The following is a 23,751-nucleotide window of genomic DNA, read 5'->3' on the forward strand; positions in this document are numbered from 1 at the left end:
ACGTGTAGCAGATAACAAAAATAAATCAACACAGCACATCAATGAAAGCTTGAACGAAAACGCCCGCCCGGGGTGGGGGGCTAAAATTTTCAGACGAAAATGGATAAATTTAAACTACTGCGTAAAAAAATGCGTGTGTGTGGTGGAGAAGGGGGGGGGGGGGGTGTTCAAGTAAACTTCGCCCCTGATTAACGATAGGTGGTTAAAAACAAAATTATCGGTTACCAACGAAATCTCGTAAAGTTTAAAGAAGAAACGCGTAAAGTCCAATATTGCCAATAGAATATTTGACGCTAATTGAGGATACAATTTTTAATTAGATTCATACCCGGGCTTTTAAGTTGTAATCCATTGGTATATTATGTCTATAAATAGAGCAAAGAATATACCACAAATGACAACCCAACATTTATCAAACCTGAAAATGTTTGTTCTTTTTTGTTTCATCTCCCTGCTAAACTTTCTTATTTTACACCCTTGGTGTTTATTTCATGGCAACTAAGAATTGTGGTTTTCAGAAGTAAATACAGTAAAATGAGGTGTTGGCGTGCTAGCGATACTAATTCATGATTAAAATTTAAAATTTTATACAGTATAATATTATCACAAAATAAATACAGAAAAGACAGAACCGCTAGGAAAATGTTGTGCCTCTGGGTAAATCTGAAATAGTTATGTGCTTGCTACCGAGCATATAAAAGTGTTATCATGTATTCATCAACTGACGAAACTGGCTTAGGTTCACTACACTTCTCATCAGAGCAGAAAGCATGTTATATAGGTCGAGGCAACGCACTCTCGCTGACCATCATCAAAACAACAGACAACATAGTTAGCCTATCTTCTGCATGATATTTCACACACAATAGCCCAACTTGTATCCAATGGAACACTTCAGAGTCGACGCATGAGTCACGTAATGATTCACTCATTAGTTCAATGGACCTGCCTTGTTTATGTAGTCTCCACGCCTGAGTCATACCAAACGTATATGTATACATTACGAATGTTTAAAGAAAACACTAGTTTGAGCTTTTGACCAAAGTAACATACATGTCCAAGAAGGTTGTCACTGTGATCATCGTGAAAGTATTCTATGTTCTTACCATTTGCTGTCTCCAACACCAAGACTAAATACATTTGATAGACCACGCTTAGTTGTGTTAATTCTTCAGATTAAGTTCTGTGAATCATCATAACCATACTAATGCGTCTAGTAATTATTTATCAAAATTAATTAACGAGCTATGTCTATGTGGTTATCCATGAGATATGAGTTACAATTATACGATTCATTGTATTACCTAAACCTGAAGTGTAGTCACCCTTTTCCAACGGTTTTACGAACAAATCAATATTTATATCGTTTGACATTATTTGTCCACCATAGTATAACTAATTATAAAACATTAAACTTGATTGACATTTCTACTAATTCCTTGTAGATCCGACACCTTACTTGCCCTAGTAAAGGTAATTTTTATAAATGTTTTTGATTGACCTTTCGACTCCATTACTAAATATTCTAAGTTTATTCTTAAAAATGAAAAGAGCCGAGGCAAGATATTCCTCAAATCTTCTTGAACACCTATCACGTTATCCATGATTGCTGAATTGTAAAGCTAGCGTTAGATGTACTTTAGATCAAGCCTGGATGGCGGCAATGAAGCTACAAAGAACTACTCCGATAGAGAACATGCGAGATACTTTGTATGCAACAAGGAGAATTCGGTTCACTGTGATAGAAAGTTACCTGCAAAACCAAACATCTGTTAGCCTTGCCACAAAGAGAGTGATCTTTCTACAACCAACTTTTGGTGTGAGAATCAATATAAAAGAATAAGAAGATTGTAAGGCAAATCTAGCAATTCTAGCTTTTTTAGATAGGAGGATGTTATACTTGAATTTCGAACTTTCTTTGGTTCTTTTATACTTGTGGGGTTTTACATATATGGTTCGTTAGTCCCCACCTAAATAGCCTCTTTCTCAAACTCTAATGCTGAGCCCATTCTGGTCCGTCCATACTAGTTGCACTTTTGGTCCGGCTTGATCCACCTTGCGGCTGCTCGGATATAGTACGTAGTTTTATATTCGGTTGGCATGTGCCATTATTAGGATCTAACTATACTTTTTTTATTAATGTTATTTTTGTATGTATGTATTATTATAGTATAGGGTTTATAATGTAATTAGAATTTGTTATTCGTCACACCCTTTGCCAATGATACGGCGTTTAGATTAGGGTTTACATATTCCCACTATATGTAAACATATATGATGTACTTTTTGGTTGTAACCCTAATTCTATTTAAAAAAAAAATAAAATTCTCTTCTTCTTTACGTTCTGTTCTTGAGTTTTTTTAAAGGAGGGAAAGGAAAGGAAAGGAAACTAAGGATAGTTAAAAAATGGGTGTTCTTGGTTTTTTTTAGGATGGAAAGGAAAAGAATAGGAGGAGTTATAAGGGATTAAATTAATCTATTTTCTCAATAAGTTATCCTCCCAAAAATGGGATTATTACTAAGGATAACTATTTTTTAACATAGTTATCTTTTTCCGTTCCTCTAATTTCCTTCAAACTCAAGAACGCACCTAATTAAAAAAAATTTCTTCCCTACCCTTTCCTTTCTTATACTTCCATCTCCTTTCCTTTTCTTTCCTTGGTTAAAAAACTAAAAAACGGGGCGTTAATCCCTATATACGATCATGTTCTTGATATCCAACAGCCACATGGTTGAATCGGATTTAAGGTTATTTATTCCAGATTTAAAGTCATTTATTCCTTTTTTGGGGGTGAGGCCTTCACAAAAATACCCCTAGCTAGAATTTTCTATTAACTAAGAGCATGTTTAGGATTAAGTGTGAAAAATGCTTATTGGTATTTTAAAAAAGTCAATAAGTTAAAATGTGTTTGGCAATCATGAAAATTCTTTTTATTTTAGTTTTTTGAAATGGTTAAAATATAGTTTGTTTTCTGAAAGCCTTAAATCTTGATTTTTCAAAATGGTTTTTTGAAAACGCCAATAAACATTTTTCATATTTAATTTCAAACATGCTCTAAAACTATAATAAATAATAAATTTTAAGCGTAAATTATGTTCCTAACCAACTTGGAAATCAAAAGTGGAGATAGCAAGTGGATGACTCTGATAAAGTCAACGGCAAGATTATCTTAGTCCACTCAGCTTGTAGCATAGTGTGGCATTATGTCCGTTGATTAAATATAAATTTATTTTCCTCCATAGAATGATGCCAAGAAAAGAGGCATTTCACGTTGAAAATTGCTCTTGTTGATCATCCACCGTTGACTCTTAATTTCCAAATCCTTTTAATTTGTCCATTAGCTTAAAGTCTCATCCCAAAAAAAAAAAAAAAAAAAAAAAATTGAATGATTACTCTACCTGGAATCTTTCGTGGTAATTTCTAAGTTTATTGGTATTTTTTTTAAATTATATATAGTATTAGGTATATTGGTTTTTATTAATTCAAACTATTATCTTTTTGATCGCTGCCGGTCCCAACTAACGAATTGATTGCTGACGGTCCCGTCTTTTAACGTATTTTTTCCCAACGTTCCGCGACTAACGGAATCCTAACGTCGTTAATTGCAGGTCGCTGGAAAAAACGTTTTTGACCTGAAAACTCACATTTTTTCCCGGAAAACTCATTTTTTTCATCCCAAACATCTTTGTAACTTTGTATCGGACCTTTAAGAATCTTTTTTTAGTAAAAGCCCTTATTATTGAGGTCGCCGGAACCCCTAGAATCATCGTCAGAATCGATTGGCGGTGCTTAAGTGGTGGTGGTTGATGGGTGGTGAGTCAATTGGTGGTGGTGGCGGTGTTAATGTGGTGTTTTTCAGGAAAAAATGGGAGTTTTTCAGGCAAAAACGTTTTTCCGATGATCTGCAACTAACGACGTTAGAATTCTGTTAGTCGCGGACCGTTGTGAACAAATACAGTAAAAGTTGAGACCGTCAGGAGCTAATTCGTTAGTTGGGACCGGCAGTAACCAAACGGCGATAAGTTAGGATTAATATAAACCAATATACCTTATTCTTATATGTGATGTATGTCATGATTTTTTGACCAACTACTTAGATTTTCGAAAGTCAACATATTCTTCGATTTTCAACTTACTTAGGAATTATAAATCAATACATGTTGCATTTGAGAAACAAACCGAAAAGAAAAGGTATCAATTTCATTCAAGTATTTAATTTATTCTTTTTTACAGTTTTATTGAACAGTATTTATTTACTTTTCGTGGTCATGATTAACTCACATATCTCATTCTAGCTCTCACATTTATAGTTGTAACAAAGAATTCTTGTTACTTATGTAACAAACCGGAACCAAAAATCCGGATGTCGAGTTAAGAGACATCTGAGCATAAAAAAAAACCATCTTGGTGGAATTAATAAAATGTTGGGCCTGCCACTGAATGTGTGAATGCAAGAGGGACATTGTCAACTTAATTGGTAAACTTTATGTCAACTATCTTGGTATATTGACTCTATATATGCAGCAAAATGAAGCACACACCTACAGTCAGCCATCAAGCATACTGAAATGAAAACATTTATGCTTATTTCTTCATATTCTCCCTCATATATCCTATTGTTTCTGACTGTTTTTGCACTATGTTTTTCTAGCTATCGGTGCGATGAAAACTCAACTCATGTTTTATGCATCAATAGTGAGAGAGCAGCACTTCTGCAGTTCAAAATTGATTTGATAGACGGTGCCAATAGGCTCTCTTCTTGGAGTCGCCACAACGAGGACTGTTGCAAATGGGCTGGTGTGGTTTGCAATAACGTTACGGGTCATGTCCAAGAGCTTCACCTAGGTGGACCTAATGATGGGCTTCATGGTCATTGTCACGGTCCTTACGACACGGATGCTGAACTTGAAGCAGCATCAAAACAGATGTTGGGAGGCAACATAAATCCTTCCTTGATGTCCTTGAAGCAGCTCGACTACTTGGATTTGAGCTGCAATGACTTTGGAGGGATTTCAATTCCAAGTTTCATTGCAACTCTTCGGAATCTGAGATATCTTAATCTCTCAACATCTCAATTTGATGGACAGGTCCCTCCGCAACTAGGGAATCTGACGATGATGCGTGTTCTTGATCTCCGGTATGGCTTGTGGCAAAGTAGTTTCCCTGTGAAGAATCTTCACTGGTTGACGAATCTTCATGCGTTGCGGCACCTTGATTTAAGCGGCTATGACCTTAGCAATGAACTCAACTGGCTACAGGTGATGACTCGCTTCCCTTCACTGTTAGAACTACGTTTGTCTTTTTGTTCACTTTCACAAATCCCTCGTCATCTAAACACCTTTAATTTGACATCGCTTGCCACCCTTGATCTTTCCTTCAACTCTTTTGATTCAAGTTTGATGCCCGGATGGATCTTCAATTTAACTAGCCTCATTTCCTTGGATCTCACCAACTGCTTTTTCCAAAATCTAGTCCCCGGAGTCCACCCTGCTTTTCATAAATTAACATCCCTAAGGTTTCTTTATGTTTCTAGTAATGATTTTGTGAATGATTCATCGGTGTTTAAGGGGATGACTCGCTTAACAAATCTTGTATCTCTAGATATGAGTACCTGTGGTCTTACAAATCCAATTCTCCATGACCTTCAGAACATGAGCTCCCTTGTTAGCCTTGACTTGTCGAATAATAGAATCAATGAGAAGTTACCTAATTCACTGGCTAATCATTGCAACTTGAAGTTCATTGATCTTCAATCTAACCTTTTGTTTGGAAGTGTATTTGAGTTTCTTCAAAACTTCTGTGAATGTAAATCATCCAAGTTGGAGATTTTAGGATTTTGGGGCAATAATCTTATTGGCTCTGTACCTCAAAATATTGGATATCTAAAGAATCTGATAACCTTTGATCTTGGGTTCAACTTCATATCCGGTCAAATTCCAGATTCCATAGGATCTTTGACGAATCTTAAGACGTTGGTACTAAACGCCAACTTAATCACCGGTACAATTCCAAATTCAATAGGTAGACTTTCATTGTTGGATAGGTTAGATCTTTCAAACAACCAACTCACAGAAAGTCTACCTGAAAGCTTAGGGAGCCTTCAGAAATTGACCTTCTTCAGTGTTTATAACAATCTGTTGAATGGTTCGGTCAGTGTACGCGACTTCTCAAATCTCACGGCACTCAAAACTTTAAGGGCTGAGAACAACAAGTTAACACTGCATCCAAATGATCGAAAATGGGTTCCGCCTTTCCAGTTGCAAGTGTTGAGAATAGGCTCTTGGGATTTAGGGCCAAATATTCCTTCATGGCTTCGGTTTCAGAGAAACTTGACAGAGCTGGATATATCAAACACAAATATTTCAGACATTATGCCAGATTGGTTTTGGACTACATTCTCAGGCATAGAATTCTTGAACACTTCTCACAATAAAATCCGAGGAAAGTTGCCACACGATCTCAGTTTCCTCTCAGCGAATGCAGTAGTAGATCTGAGTGACAACCGTTTCGAGGGTCCATTACCCGCCTCTTTCAACAGACCTGACTTGACTTTTCTTGATCTTTCAAATAATCACCTTTCAGAGTCTCTAGAGCAATTCTTGTGTCCTAGAATTCAAGAATCAAGACTGTTAAAAGTTCTTAATCTTGCTGATAATAACCTGTCTGGTGTTATTCCAGATTGTTGGGGTACATGGGATTCTCTAGAAGTCGTAAACTTTGAAAACAATAGATTATCTGGTGGAATCCCAAAGTCTGTTGGAGAACTATCTTTGCTTAGATCTTTAAACATAAGAAATAACAATCTTTCTGGTATCATACCTCTGTCAGTGATGAGTTCAAAGAGCTTGCTGATCATCGATCTCGCTGACAACAAACTCACTGGATTTACCCTGACCCCAAACCGGAGGAAAACTTCAAGGTTGAAACTTCTAAGTCTTCGTTCTAACAAGCTCTCTGGAAAGTTTCCAAATGAACTATGTGGCCTCACTTCAATCCAGATCTTAGACCTTGCTGATAACAATCTTTCAGGGAACATACCGATATGTTTCCACAACTTTAATATAATGTCCGGAAAAGAACGCTCAAGTCCTATCATTCTTTACGATGAATTTGACCAGAACCAAGTTTTGGGAAGTGCATCATTGGTGACCAAGGGAAGAGAGAGCTCATATAGTACCATACTTTATCTGGTGACAACACTAGACCTTTCAAGCAACATGTTTTCGGGGCACATTCCTAATGAGTTGATGAACCTCGTGGGATTACGTTATTTGAATCTATCAATAAATCAGCTGACAGGAAGAATTCCGGAAAACATTGGTGACATGCGATTACTTGAGTCTCTAGATTTGTCTTCCAACATACTCCAGGGACAAATTCCATGGAGCATATCGAATTTGACTTTCTTGAACTGGTTGAATGTATCATACAATCGCCTGACCGGTAGAATCCCAACAAGCACTCAGATCCAGAGCTTTAACGAGTCCAGCTTTATTGGGAATAGACTCTGTGGAACTCCTCTTCAGAAAGTATGTGAATTAGAAACACATGTCAATGGGCCGAAAGGCGAGGTGAACAGTGATGAATCAAATGAACTTGACTGGGTGTTAATAGTATGCTTGTTGCTTGGATTCGTTATCGGGTTCTGGGTCGTTGTTGGACCTTTGATGGTGAACAAAGTATGGAGATTTACATATTTTGGGTTATGGAGAAAACTTTGTTCAAAATAAAACATAGAGTAAACTACAATTTTCGTCCCTTTAGTTTGTTCAAATCAGCGGTTTTAGTTCAATAGTTTCAAATTTGCGATTTTCGTCCCCGTGGTTTCATTTCACTTGCAACTAAACCCGAATTCATTAACCCCGTTAAGTCTGGTTGTTAAACCCATCAACGTGCCCCTTACATGAGGTGCAATTTTATTCTTTTTCTCCCCAATTAAACCCCAGTCATAATTTGCAAGCCCCCTCACGTGAGGGGGGGTGTATTTGGGGAAAAATGATAAAATTGCCCCTCACGTGAAAAGCACGCTAATGGGTTTAACGACCAGACATAACGGGATTATGAGTTCGGGTTTAATTGCAAGTGAAATGAAACCACATGGACAAAAATCGCAAATTTAAAACTATTGGACTAAAACTGCATATTTGGACTAATCACAAGAACGAAAACCGTAGTTCACTCTAAAACATATGGGTTATATTATATGCATATATTATACTAGATCTAGATCAGGGGATGCAAGTTGTATAAATATTCTATTAGTTTCTTAACACTATATATATGTGTGTGTATATGTAAAGGGAAAGAACATCATGTTATATATACACAATGTAGTCCTAAAGCTAAGGGCCTCTTTCACCCCATCAATCTCAGTCTTGTTTATTCACCTGTTAGTTGGTTCATCATAATCAGTTCTGTTATCATCAGTTAATCAAGTTCTTGTAATGCAAACCTCTGTTCATGTTAAAATCAAATCGGTTTCTTTCAGTATGTTAGTAATGTTGTATCATGATTCATCATGATTCCAGCCGTCGTAGATAAACTGTATGTTTTGTATGCCGCTATTGTTAGCATAATTTTTGATTTTTATCCTAAGTTAAGCAATTAGTAGAATGAACATAAGTTGGTATTTCTATTGTATTATTAGTAGTAATATAAGGTGGTGGCGGTTACCCTTGTAACACACCTAACCATCACAACTTTTCAATGAGTGTATCACACCCTTTCGTTGAATTAGTATATATAGGGCATAAACCTCCATTGGTAAACAATTGTATATGTATAAAAGCAAATTTCTCTCTAATTCTTGATAAATTCCCCGTGTTAATCTAATAGCGAGTTATATATCTCATAATCCTATCATTATGTTTTTATTTCAATTTATGTTTTTTATAAAGACTAATTCACACAACCTATTCCTACTTCAAGATCTGAAGTTCCAAACGTTTGTCCACCATGAGCAAGGGCGAAGCTTCATTAAGGCTCGGGGTGGCTCCGTCCCCTTGTTTTTTTGCGCAGTAGGGTAAATTTACCCGTTTTCTGTCGAAAATTTTTATACGTAGTGTAAGTTTAGCATTTTTCGGCTGAAAATTTGAGCCCCCTCCTGTTTGTGAAATTTTGTATACAGTTTCAGCTCGGCTTCAGTCCAAGCTTCATCACCGACCATGAGACTAGAACCTTAACCACTTGGGAGGGATATCACTATATTCAAGGGGTGAATTTGATATATTAAGACAAAACTAGTTAACAAACAAGAATTTTGGATAATTCCCAAATGTTTATTAATGGCGACAACTAACTAGAAACTTGATGGTAACACATACCATTGCTTGGTATATATAAACTAACATCTAGATGGTGTAGTCCACAACCCTACTTAGCGGTGATGGTTATCAGTCATTGAACAGTTTCAATTCGTGTGACCAAGGTGAAAGCATCTTCATTATCGACTCCGGGTTGTTGCAAGTAAACTTTCGCCACTAATCTTGCTTTGTGTTTATATATTGATTCATCCACAATTTATTTCACCTAGAAAACCCACTTCAAAGCGCTTAAATGGGTGTCAAAACGCATAAATTGAGGGCAAAACACATAAAAAGACGTCAAAATGCACAAATGTCGGTCAAAACGCATAAATGGATGTCAAAGGGATAAATGGGAGCCAAAACGCATAAATGGAGCTCAAAACGCATGAATGGAGGCCAAAACACATAAATGAATGTCAAAACACATTAACGGAGTCCAAAACGCATAAATGGAAGCCCAACGAATAAATGGTAGCCAAAAGACATAAATGGAAGCTCAAAGGCATAAATGGAAGCCCAATGGGAGCCAAAAGACATAAATGGAAACCAAAATGCAAAAATAAAAGCCTAAACATAGTCGTTGAATCACTTGAGTTGCCGATGAGCTAGAGATTGAAGCCGAGGACGCATTCGTTGCTCTATTGATCCACCTTATGCACGAATTGCCAGGTTGCTCAACGGATCAACCCCATGCTCAGTTAGGTTGCTCGTGCTAGACAACAAATCGATGTCATGTTAGGTGAAGCTGCTATTTTCAGTCTTGGAGGGGTAGGTGATAACCCGTCCGCCCATATATATTAAAACGTTCCAAATGAAGAAAAACATCCCATGTTCTAATCATGTATTCTCTTTGGTTTTGTACAATTTTGACCACTTCCTAATCTCATGTTCATAAAAAGTAACATCTCGGCTTATAATTGTTTTTCGTGTTGTTCGGTTGTATAGCCGATATGCCTTGGATCCTGGTTTGTTTCAAGGATAAACCAATTGTCTCAAGTGGTGTGTTTGATATCAAAACAAAACATGAACAAACACATATTTTGGATAACCCTTGAGCGTTTATTAACCAGAAACCAAGTCAAAAACTTGATTACAACTAATTCCATTGCTCGGTATATATAGACTTACCTAGACGTGTTAGACTACAACTGGAATTGTAACTATATGATAGATATAACCCAACTTGCTATAACTAAAACACATATCCAACATTGACCGCCTTATCAATTTTGTTACCTCTATATTCACCGGCGTGTGAATACCAGCATATATAAACATCTTAATGACGCTATGCTAGAAGCCCTTTGGAAAAAATGCTCTTTTTGTAAGCATGATTTTGTTGAAGAGCGTATTCATCAACAATCTTAATAACTAAAGTTTCCCATGATTTAGATCGATTGCACTATTAAATAAATGAGTATCGGCGACATATTATCGATTGTCACATTCCGTCAATGTTTACCTATTTTGATAATTAGTTTTGAAAATCCCTATTTTGATAAATAATTTGTCTAGAATCCCCATTTTAGTAAAAAACTTGTGAGAGTGGTCAATTTTTAAAAAAATCATTAACATGAATAGGACTTGTGTAAATTATAATAAATTAAAATGGGAAATTGTATAAACTGCATGAATTTTAGTGAATAGATAAACATGTCACGCGTTGTCGCATTAGGGTACCATGATGGTGGCCATGAGGCTCTCTATATAAGGAGATCTCCACCTCCTTATTAAAGGGTCATGCTCAATAAGAGCCACCACCACTTTTTTGTGTCTGTAAACAAGAGATCATTGAGATTTCTTAGCAGTCATCTCCACACCCCCGAAAAACCATTGCAGGTCTCAAGCAACCGGAGGAGAAGATCAAGACGTGGTTCGTTCATCTCGAAAATCCGTGGAAACATCGTCATGGATCAGGTCAGATTCATTTCATGCTTCGACATTGGCGCCATCCGTGGGACGGCAATGAACTACCCTTCGATCTCCCTCTCGGCTGTCAGATCTCTCCCAGGAAAAACCCAGATCTGGAAGTTTACAGAAAAAGGCTTCAAGGCTTGTTCTATTAAAGCTCAAAAAGATCCATAGATCTAAAGGAGGCTTCCAGATCTGTGCAAAAAGAAACTGCCTGATTCGAATTATCAAGTCTCCGGATCTGTGATGGTTTTAAATCCGCTCCGAGCTTCAGATCTATCTAGAGCTGATTTACAGATCTAGATCTAGATTACAGACCTGGATTTTAGGTTTAAAATTGCAGATCTAACTCTTAAATTGCAGATCCAAAAATTACCAGACTTCCGCCGCCATGTACGCGCGCCCGCGGATTCTCACTCCGCAGCCATGCATGTGCCGCCGCGGGAACCACCATGTGGGTTTCGCGCAAAAGACCTCCACCATGTGGGTTTTGCGCAGAAGACTGCCACCACACATGCTCGCCAGCGGGTCACTATTCCGCCGACATGCGTGAGCGCCCGTGGAAACCACCGCGGAAACCACCATCTGGGTTTTGCGCAAGAGACCTCCGCCACGCACGCGCGCTCGCGAGTCACCACTCCATCGCCGTGCATGCGCGCATCAGGCCACGCGCCAAACTTAAAGGTTGGGAATCCTCATAATATCCCATATGGCTACACGCCATACTTAAAGGTTGGGAATCCTCATAATATCCCATATGGCTACACGCCATACTTAAAGGTTGGGAATCCTCATAATATCCCATACGGCTACACGCCATACTTAAAGGTTGGGAATCCTCATAATATCCCATATGGCTACGCGCCAAACTTAAAGGTTGGGAATCCTCATAAACCCATCAGGCCAAGCGCCAAACTTAAAGGTTGGGAATCCTCATAAACCCATACGGCTTCGCGCCGAATACAAGACCTAACGCGGCTCCGCTCCGTTCAACATGCGCACCACCATGATGCTTGAGCGCAGTCACGCATCACATGCTCACACATCACATCAGTGCACGTAGCATCTGCGCGTGGCGCGGGACACAAAGTCTACGCGCACGCGCATGCAACATCTGCGCGTGGCGCGGGACATAAAGTCTACGCGCACGCGCATGCAACATCTGCGCGTGGCGCATAACATAAAGCCAAAGCCTATGCGCAAGCGACACAGCAAATGAGAATAGTCTAATCCCAAATCAGGATAAGGACAACCTCATTTAGCAGCAATGAACTAGGGGACTATCGTGGTATACCACCACTGCATTATCGCGATGGAAGACATCCGAATCTTAGGGCGGGAGCCTAACGATATCCCAAACGGCCACGCGCCAATGTTCGGCTACGAGTCGCACAAGCACCCATAACATTATTACTATGGCCGTTTGTGTCTCCATTATTATTTTGAAGACAAGCTGGGATAGTCATCCTGCGTAGAAGAGGCCCTTATGGGCCAGTCATCATTATTATTATAGCTCGTAAGCCGCAACTCGCGCAAGCTTCATTACTCATAGCTCATAAGTCGCCTCGCGCGCAAGCTTCATTATTCTTATAGCTCGTAAGTCGCCTTACGCGCAAGCTTTATTATTCTCATAGCTCATAAGTCGCCTCGCGCGCAAGCTTCATTATTATTATAGCTCGTAAGCCGCAACTCGCGCAAGCTTCATTACTCATAGCTCATAAGTCGCCTCAAGCGCAAGCTTCATTATTCTTATAGCTCGTAAGTCGCCTCACGCGCAAGCTTTATTATTCTTATAGCTCATAAGTCGTCTCGCGCGCAAGCGTTATTATTCTTATAGCTCATAAGTCGCCTCGCGCGCAAGCTTTATTATTCTTATAGCTCATAAGTCGCCTCTCGCGCAAGCTTTATTATTCTCATAACTCGTAAGCTGCCTCGCGCGCAAGTTATGTTACATTATTATCGAGATGCGCGCTCTACCTTTTATCAGGCCTCGCGCCACTATTGTTATAATGCGTGCTATATCTTATTCATGCCAGGGCACCATCATTATCATAAAGACCACAACATGTCACCATCATGAAGAAAACCTCCCAAAACTCAAAGACAATAAAGACAAGGCTGAAGAAAAGGGAAAAAACCGCCTCATGGCCTAACACACCTCATAAAGTCCAGCGCTCCACCTAGACGCTTGCGCGCCCAGGAGCAACGCTGGACTTGGGGGGGCTTGTAGGGGTATGGTATTAAACCCGGTTTTACGACCCTAAATTTATTATGTTTGGCTTATTTTATTATATGGACTAATACAATGTTATTGGGCTGAGGGGGTTTTGTGGAGGTAACCCTAACTGGGCTAGGCCCATTAGGGTACCATGATGGTGGCCATGAGGCTCTCTATATAAGGAGATCTCCACCTCCTTATTAAAGGATCATGCTCAATAAGAGCCACCACCACTTTTTTGTGTCTGTAAACAAGAGATCATTGAGATTTCTTAGCAGTCACATCCACACCCCCGAAAAACCATTGCAGGTCTCAAGCAACCGGAGGAGAAGATCAAGACGTGGTTCGTTCATCTCGAAAATCCGTGGAAACATCGTCATGGATCAGGTCAGATTCATTTCATGCTTCGACAGTATGTTTTGTTTTTCCCGAACTACGCTTCGTTTCTGGCGAAACCCGGGTTTTATATTGAGGATTTGTTTGTGAGGGAGTGGTATCGGAAGAACGGGTTGGGGAGGTTGTTATTGTCGGCCGTGGCGATGGGGCTCGGGCGGGTTGATTGGGTGGTGTTGGATTGGAATGTGAATGCGATTAAGTTTTATGAGGAGATGGGTGCTGATGTTATGAAGGTGGGAGGGTTTGTAGGCTTGGTGGTGATAATCTTAAAGCTTATGGTGGTGGTAATGCTAATGATGATGATGTTTGATTGTTATTTGAATGTTTGTGGTTGAATAATTTGAATATGGTTGTATTTGTAATATGGGGGTGTTTGGCCTAGCTTCTATTTTTAAGCTTACGTTTATATATAAAATTTGCTTATAGTTTTTTTTCTATTATTTGATAAGCTCTTTTTAAGTAAGTGTTTAGATTAGCTTATATTTTATAAGTTAATTATGTGTCTTAATAAGTTGTTAAATCCAACATTCTTTAATTTGTTAGAGTAATAATTACTAATCCACCACCATTTGAAAACAAATGAGTAATTTACACCCTTAAACAAATAAATTTCTAACAAATAAGCTAAAAAACTATTTTCAAATAAGCTTCTTCAAATGGGCTTATATAAGCTAATAAGCATAAGCTTAAAAAGCTAAGCCAAACACCAAGTTAAGCTTATTTTGTAAAAAAAAGCTAAAAAAGCTATAAGCTAGGTTAAAAAAGCTAGGCCAAACACCACCTATGTGGTGTTATTCTTGTATAAATAATAATACAGTTGGCTTTCCTCCTGGTTTCATAACCAACTAGCGAAAAGGTCTCGACGATCCAGATGATGTGGTAAATCGACTAAGCTCGGTTGTCAGTAGAGGTTTGTGTGGTTCGGTTCGGTTATTAGTATTAACTGTACCAAACCGATCGGTTATCGGTTTGGTTAATTTCGGTTAATAATCGATATCAAACATGGGCTAAAAATTTTGTTAAAAATTACATTAAATGAATGCTTAATACATGAAATGAAGGTATAAATATGTGAAATTGAGAGGTTCAAATAAAAAGAAGTTGTTACCTAGGAATGTTAAAATTTTGACATTTGGCATTAAAACCTATGGTGAAAGAAAAATTATACGAAACTATGTCGGTTATAATGGTGAAAGAGTAATTGTAGGAAACTATGACGAGTTTTTTTTTTAATTTTAAATCTCAACCATTGATTGATATGATCCAATGGCTACGATTTATTCCTAGTCTTCCTAGAAAATTACTTGTTTTTAGGATAACCCCCCTTGAGATATAAATACATGAAAATGATAGTATTAAACTATTAATACGTATAATACATGAAGTAGAGGAAAAAATGCTGGAATTTAAAAAAAATGAAGAGTTCGGCACAGTTCGGTTAATTTCGGTTTTCGGTTACTTCGGTTCGATTCCGTCGGTTTTCGATTAACAGTTCGGTTATTGTTCACCCATAGTTGTCAGACCCAAATTACTTTATTTAAAGTTCGATTTTGTTAAAAGTCTTCCTCCAATGTCATCATTCTTTAGTAGTTTTTTTTTTACGTGAAGTGTTAATTAGCACAATTTACGTGTATTTATGTTTTAATCATCAATTAGTACTTTTAAAAAGTTGGCAAATATATCATATTTAGAAAATTTCTACAAAAGCTTCATTTGTAATGAAGTAATGGTTAGACTATGCGTAATGTGTAGTGGATGTGAGAGGGAGTCTATCAATGTTGGGCCCACGACCATGAAACAATATGCCACTTGTTCGTTGGCGGCTCGTGAGATGGGTAAACATCTTAGATGAAGTTCCACCTTTGTGGTTGTGTCTTCATTTTATGGTCAATGGAGCGTAGTGTAGTACAAGCACTGATATTGCCTTGACAACTGTATATTATCTTGAATACGATACATTTGTCAAATTATTTACATGCCTACGTGATAATAAAAGCTAGAAATTCGAACGATGTCAAAAATCAACAAGGATTATGAACATGCATTTGGTACGTTGAAGCAGCATTGGGATATCATGCGTGTCCAGACATGGATGATGTTGTTTACGTTTTCAGTTGTTTAGAAGACCGAATTTCTAAAGCCCTTTTTTCTTAGTTGCTTAGTTTTTGATTTTTCTGAATTGGTACTTGCGTACAACATTTATTGTTTGATTATTTGATCTATGGTTATTTATTTATTTATATATTTTTGAACGGCCAACGAAAGCAATTAATAAAACACCATACAACCGACCCGGGTCTAGCAAGACACTAGCCGAGGACCAAGATACACCCAACAAAACCACCACATAACGTTTACAAAACATGCCTAGCTATACGTTGAACCTACACCAATCCTCCCAAGACAAATAGACCCACCCGACCTATTCTTAACCCAAAGATATCCGAGTGCTTTGATCTATGGTTATTAACAAGTATCTTTATTTCTTGCACTTGAAAGTTGAAAGTATATTTATCAGCCCAACAAGCTTCTTTTTGTTGCCTTTGTCGCTCTGCGGGTGGCTCCGTGGCCACAAGAAGGGCGCACAAAAAACGGTTTTCGGCCTAATCGAATAAATTTGGACCTAGTCAAACAAAGTCAAAACCAAATCAACCATTCTTATACTTCCAAAACAAAGTCAAAATCAAGTCAACGTTCATAACAGCAACCTCATGACTCTTAAGAGCCCAAATAACTACAAAATTGTAAGTAATGATTTCATATAACATTAGATACACGGGGTATGTGGTTAGCATCAAGTAAGTTGAGCAATCAAAAAATATTATGTACTACTATTTAGTGTGTAAAGCTGATTATCTCAACGACGACGGCTTCTTTTCATAATTTCTCTTTGAAGCTCCTAAAAATATAATTGTTGCATTTCTGGCAAGATAGTCACATTCATCATCATAATTCGTTGATCTGAATCTCTCTTTGCAAGCTCCATTTTATCAGCCTCCAATCTCAGTCTTTCGTTCTCTTGACGGATTTTACTTCGCTCCTTTTCAGCTTCGATCCTCAATTTCTCTGCTTCCAACTTCAACCTTTCGTCTTCAAGATGTAACCTTTTTCCTCTTTCTCCTTATCATGCTCCATCTTCTCGGTCTTGAGACGATACAACTCTTTCTCTTGAGCACTTGACTCCTCTAAAAGAGAATACTTCATCTTTCTAAGTTGGTTGATATCCTCGATGTGCTTGCCTTTGGCCTTAGCCGCTAACGTTATCAGGATTTAGTCCAAGTCGATTGTTCTCATACCACATATTATGAATCGATTGTTTATTGTTTACTATTTTAAATATAAACCATAATAAACACTTTAATTATGTGCTAACCAACATGTAACATTAACATAACCTCAATTCATTGTGTTTGTATAAAAATAAAATTAATAAGTTAATATAATATTGTATTCGTCTATTCGACGCTTTGTAATAAGCCCAACAAGTTTTTTGTTGCATTTGTGGCCTAATGGCTGTTTATGGCCCAGCATAATAGTTTTACATTTGGCCCAAAAATCTTAACAAAAATAAGTGGCACAGGCCCACAACCGTACTTGCTCGAGCCTGAAATTAAACCCAACAAAGGCACCAACTCAATCAAACGAAACTCACAACATTAATCTTTCCAATACATACTACTTAACGGAGACCGGTTTTTGATCCAGAGATATCCCAAAAACTTTTGCTGTGAGAATAATCCTGAGTAAGGCTGAATGCGCTTTGTATAAATTTTCATATGATTGATATTCAATTAAATGAAAATGACTGATTTGTATATAACCTGCAAACGATTCAGCATTATAAAAGTTATACAATTCGTATTCTGGCCATATGAACCGTATGATTTGGTGACCAATTGGTGTCTAGGTTGGGGATGGTGGTGTCTAGTTAGCAACGTTTAAAAAAAACGTAGGTGGTGGTTAAAAACTCAGAGGTGCCAACTGCCAAGGAAGTATGCAGAGGTTGACGAGCGCAAAATTGCTAATTCAATGACGTTTGAAAATAAGAAAAAGACTACTAAAGGTGTTGTCGAAGTTGGTGAGGTAGGTGATGCCGTCATAAAAAAGAAAGAAAGGTGGGGACCAAAATACAAATACATGTGCACAAACGTCTCGAAACCTGACATGATTGAGAAGAAAAAGACAAGAATACTAAAGCTCTGATACCGCGTTAAATGGAAAATCATGTAAAATATTATGTATTATTATTACTTAACTATATATAGGATTAAAATAAAGTTACTTACATGTTTGTCTTTATTATCCACAAATAAGGGTTTAGGATTCCTAAAAGAGGTGTATGTAATACGGATAAGCAAACAGACACCGGTACCGAACCAACATTGAATTCAATGCAGTCGGTACCAATTCGGTACTGACTTTTTGACGTTAGGAATTGGTACGGTACCAACAAGGTTCGGTCAGTATCGAGCTGTCCCTAGTATGAAACCACAACCTCTATGGAGGAAAAAGAAAAAAAGAAAAAAAAAAGAAATGCACTCACAAGAGGGTGTATCAGAAATACAATATAGAAACGTGTACATAGTAATGAGCAATAAGAAACGAAGACGTGGCCACATAGTTCATCATTGTTGTGTTCCAAAAATAAATACATTTTTTTGCTAGTGAACATGAAATGGTGAGTAGGACCTAATGCTTTAATGGGTGAAATAATGTCTCATCGTACATATAATACAACTTCCGTTTTTATGGCAAATTAATAAGTCATTGTACCAAACGTGTTCGATAACATGTGGCTACTGCAAAAGTAGATTAGTACGTCACTACATATTGATCAAAATAATGGTGGGGATATTCCTATATTTATAGGAAAAACTATGTAATAATTCATAATCTTACATTATTCTATAGGTAAAGATTAGCACTTAGGTAGCGTTTGGTATACAGAAATGGAGGACGGAATGGAATGACCCATTGTGAGAGAATGAAAAACAGTGTTTTGGTTGATCAAAAGAATGTAATAACCCATTACCTAGTCCATTCCATTCCTTCTAAAATACCCCAATTTCATTCCATCAATACCCCATGTTTTTTTTCCATTTCATTCCTCCTTCACCTTACATAACCTCCACCACCTTCCCAACAACACCACCACCCAACATAAACACCCACCACCGCCACCAACCACCGCCGCCACTGCCACCAGCCACCACCATCGCCGTCCACCGCCGCCACCAACCATCGCCATCGGTGGCAGCCACTCAGCACCGCCAGCCGCTCGCCACATATATCAACCATCACCCCACCATCACACATGCCGCCCACCGTCACCGCTGCCCACCACCGCCGCCACCGCCACCAATCACCACCATCGGCGTCCTCCGCCACCATCACCCACCTCCACAAACCATCACCATCAGTGCCAGCCACCCACCACCTCCAGCCACCCGCCGCATCCATCATTCATCGCCCCACCATCACACACGCCGCCCACCATCGTCGCTGCCCACCACCACCTCCACCGCTCCCACCACCACCACCACCACCATCACTCACTACCATTTTAATTTTATTTTTTTTCTTACCTACCAACAATACAAAGTAATGATTCATTTCATTCCTATGTGGTAACCAAACATTTCATTGGAATGGTAATAACCCATTCCATTCCTTTGTCCATTCCATTACCAAGTCCATTCTATTCCGTCGTTCATTCCATTACCCCATACCAAACAGACCCTAAGGTAGCGTTTGTTATGCAGTAATCATAGAGGGAATAGAATGATTCATTGTTTGGGAATGAAAAATATGGTGTTTGGTTGCTTAATGGAATGGAATCATCCATTACACATGGAATCCCATTCCATCAAAACCATTCATTCCCACCCTTTTTTTTCATTCCATCCTCATTCACCATACAACAACATCACCACCTAACAACATCAACCACCACCACCACCTGCCGCCACCTTCGCCGTATCCACCACCACCTTCGCCACCACCTCTGACGCCGCCGCCACCACCACCACCGTCGTCACCACCACTGTGGGCGTCCTTGCTATTATAAATAAGCTAACCATTTTAGTGTTGGTTTCTTTGATTCCGTAATAACCGGATAGCCTTTTGAATTATGTAATCATTTTCAGATTGAAGTATTTTGCCTTTACGGGTTCTCGAATCAGATAAGACATAAGGTGTTTCTTAAGAACGGGATGTAATTTATGTGAAAAACGTAGTTGTACATTTGTTGTTGAAAACAAACGAATCGAATTCCATTATATAAGGGTTGATTTGTCACTTAACTATTGCGATATTCTATATATGAAATGGCATGACATGTATAGGCTACAATCACGTGTAGCTGCTACAACATGAAAGTTGATTATGGGGATACAATTTAATAATGATTGACTAAATTTCATACTAATAATCAACTTTGGTACTGAAGACTAAAATTAGTTATGATTATCAACTTTGGTTTTGAAGACCAAAATCAGGCTAGATCATCTTGCTCATGAAAACCAAAATAAATTATGAGTAACCACATTGGTCTTGAAGACCAAAATTAATTCTGATCAACCACTTTTTAGTTCTCAAAACCAAAGTTAACTATAGTGGCCAGAGTTAATGCTAATGATCATATAGCAACTTACTATATACTTACTATATGCAAACTAATTCAACTTTTTATAAAACATGCAGATCAACGGAGCAGTGACACCTCGTTACCCTGATAAGGGGGCGTTGCCCCCCTAAAACCCCCTTTGGTTTAGAGGTTTCTCCCGTTATAATAAACTTTAGAGGTTCCATGATACTCAAGTTAGAATAGTCATGATTGGGTGGGGGCACTTTGCACATCCCAACTCAAGCCAATGTATATTCTGACTTCGTAATTGTTCTTAAGTATATTCAATAACCTAAAATCAACAACATTTCTTAAGCCTTATATATATAAGAGTAAAGCTTCATTAATTTGTAGTTTGTGAATCGAAAGATTTCTCAACCTGGAGCAAAGAATGCATATACACATGTTCCTTCTACACCATGGTTTCCATCTACGTAAATTTCAAGGCGAGCTGACGAAGATATTAAGGATTTGCCGTGTGGTACTCTGAGACGAATCGAGTTATGTCTACATATATATTTTTCTCGTATTTTTATTTTTTAGTTGTATAATATCATTAAAAGTTATTATGTAAATTTGGAGTGTCTTAAAGTTTGACACCAACAAATGATGTTGTGAACAATATATACTATAGCAAAATCAGAGTATGATTATGAGTTCAAACAAATAAAGTTATCATATATTTTTATTTTTTAGTTGTATAATATCATTAAAAGTTCTTATGTAAATTTGGAGTGTCTTAAGTTATAATTTAGTTTTAGGCCCCAAATAACCGGGACTGCTCTAGCCACCGTTATCGTAGAAAGATGTAGGAGTAATCTCAATAATTTGAGAGAAATAACATTGCAACCACTTGGTTCGATCTCTTTATATAACAACATGTTAGAATCTCATGAATTACACATATCGAATATATGTTATTTTGTATACTTAGTAGATAGTAATAAAAAAGTTGTCTTTAAAACGAACTGTGTATTGCATGGTTTGAATAAGTCAATGTATTACACGGACTGGATAAATATAATATAACATGTTTACACAAACGGTCAAAATATGTTTTTATAAAAATTAACTTGGAGGTAACAGTTATAAGTTTTTATAATTTTCTACTCCCCTACAGTTGTAAAAAAATATATACCAATTGCCTCCCTAAAGCTTTAATACAAGGTATTTCTCCTTGCTAATTATGGATATATACAATATTTCATGTTTCCGAATCTAAAAAAAACCGTAAATTCAATTCTTCAACCTTGAATCAAATAGTTAAGTAGTGAAGCAATGTTCTTGATGAATGCTTAACCAACGAGCTTACTTAGCCATACATGTTGTTCGTCTCATCATGCATAGTCATCACACAAAATGCGTTTGGTGATATTTGAGGCGAAGAATACCTTATCACAAGTGATCTGCTACGTACATGTATACAGATTAAAATCGAAGGATGTGTGATTTGTCTAAAGTGTCACAATGTAGATTCACCTTCTTGACACTAATCTAAGTGACACTTGCTATTATTTATGAGTCATTTAATTTACTCTTAATTTGTTATAGCTAGTTCAATCATATAGGGTTTTGATACATATTTTTTAGTATGTATATGTTTCAATTTCACTACAAACAAAAAGAGCACAAACCCTTGAAACGAATAACAGGAAAAGAAAGATTCCTTTTTTTGTTTGGTCAAAGTTAATACAAAAGATTCGAATATTCAGTTTTTTTTCAAGATGCACATGTAATTTTCAACTGAAAAACAAAACTAAAAGTTTAAAATGGTCAAAACATGCACACAGCCACTCATGGTGCATGCACGGATCAGGTTCGAATTAAGAGGTGAGATTGCATAGAATCCTAACCTGGCCACGACAAGGTTCGTCATCGATCCATTCAGCGGTAGAACTGGCGAACAGTCTATTGATTTCTGATGCAGCATCATCAAGATTCTCATTCCCTAAACTAATAGGCCAGCCATGTGAATCTTGATGATACCGCACCTGTAAAGAATGACATGTTTCCCTGAGAGTAAATGGATTCAAGTTTGATGAACTAATCTTTGTTCATTGTTGATCGATGTGAACCTAGCTGAACTAGGTCAAGAAAACCCTATAATTTTGTAGCCACGAATGAATGAAAAGTACCCACAAATACTTAACGAACAAATATTTGATTTTTCGATTAGTGTTTCATGATCCTTGAGAACAACTAAAATACAATATATGCTAGGGGGAGGAAAAATCCAAGAAGACTTTCCCTGGAGAAAAGGAAACAACACTACTAAACAAATGAGTATTACCGACGTACACGTCGGTAATATCTAGTTTGTAATATTTGGTCTTGGAGGGAGAAGAGAGAAGAAATCAGTTTGGTGATGAAGGGTTTAATTGGTTGGAGTAAGTATATATAAGGGGGAGAGTGGGTCCCATGTGAATTAATAGAATCTAAATTGGTTCGAGTAAGGGACCGTTTGTTTATATTTGAATGGAATCATTCAGATGAAAACATCTGATTCATTCAGACTTCAAACTGTTTGGTTATAAATAGAAAAACATTTAAATGGTTAAAATAAGGTCTGAATCATTCAGACTTATTGTTGTTGCTGAATGGGACAGAGACTCATTCGAATCTGAATGAATCAAACAACCCCTAAATTGGATCTATTGAACTTCAAGTCTCAACATATATTATTGTCCCGCTAAAAAAATATTGATTATAGAACAATGTTATGGACCTCGACCACCTCATTTATTAAATATTCTTTAATGTATAATAAACCACCGATTTTAGTGTGTGTAAAATTATAGGTTATCCGAAATATATATCTTAAAAAAAAACATATTGATCACACCGCAACCAACAATCCAACATGATCATAAATTATTTTTTGTTTTCTGTCACCTTTTATATATCTTTTACGTCGTGATATGTAGGTAAAAGTCCACAATTCCGGTTTGTCGGCTAATATGTCATGTTCTTTTGGAGGCACACTAGAAATCTCCTAAGGGGTTGTAAAAAATAGTTATATCATTTTTACCTTTGTCAATCTCGCGCTACTAGAAATAGGAGTATCATCAAGATGTGGTTTTCGTAGGTAATCACCGATGGATTAATAGAGACGGAATTTAGTAAAAGAAGTACAAAAATGAAAATTAACGTAATCATTACTCATTAGTAATATGTTGTTGATTGCTGATGATTACCATAACTCGTGAAAGAAAGCATATTACTGATAGACACTGGAGGTGGGTAATTCCGTATCTTGTCGTTATATATGAGAACTCTTAAATCCGTCGGTCATCTG

General features: G+C 37.5%; 1 protein-coding gene across 1 annotated transcript; it reads left to right on the plus strand.

The window, feature by feature from the left end:
• The first annotated feature begins 4,421 nt into the window (after window positions 1-4,421).
• Window positions 4,422-7,731, plus strand: LOC143637573 (receptor-like protein EIX2). The gene has a single exon (XM_077104933.1). The coding sequence runs from the start codon at window positions 4,570-4,572 to the stop codon at window positions 7,729-7,731; it is 3,162 nt and encodes a 1,053-aa protein (XP_076961048.1). The 5' UTR covers window positions 4,422-4,569.
• Window positions 7,732-23,751: the final 16,020 nt, after the last annotated feature.

Source organism: Bidens hawaiensis, unplaced genomic scaffold, assembly GCF_021521415.1.
Source record: "Bidens hawaiensis isolate Kalapana, Puna unplaced genomic scaffold, B.hawaiensis_p1.1 tig00008374_1, whole genome shotgun sequence".
NCBI lineage: Eukaryota > Viridiplantae > Streptophyta > Magnoliopsida > Asterales > Asteraceae > Bidens > Bidens hawaiensis.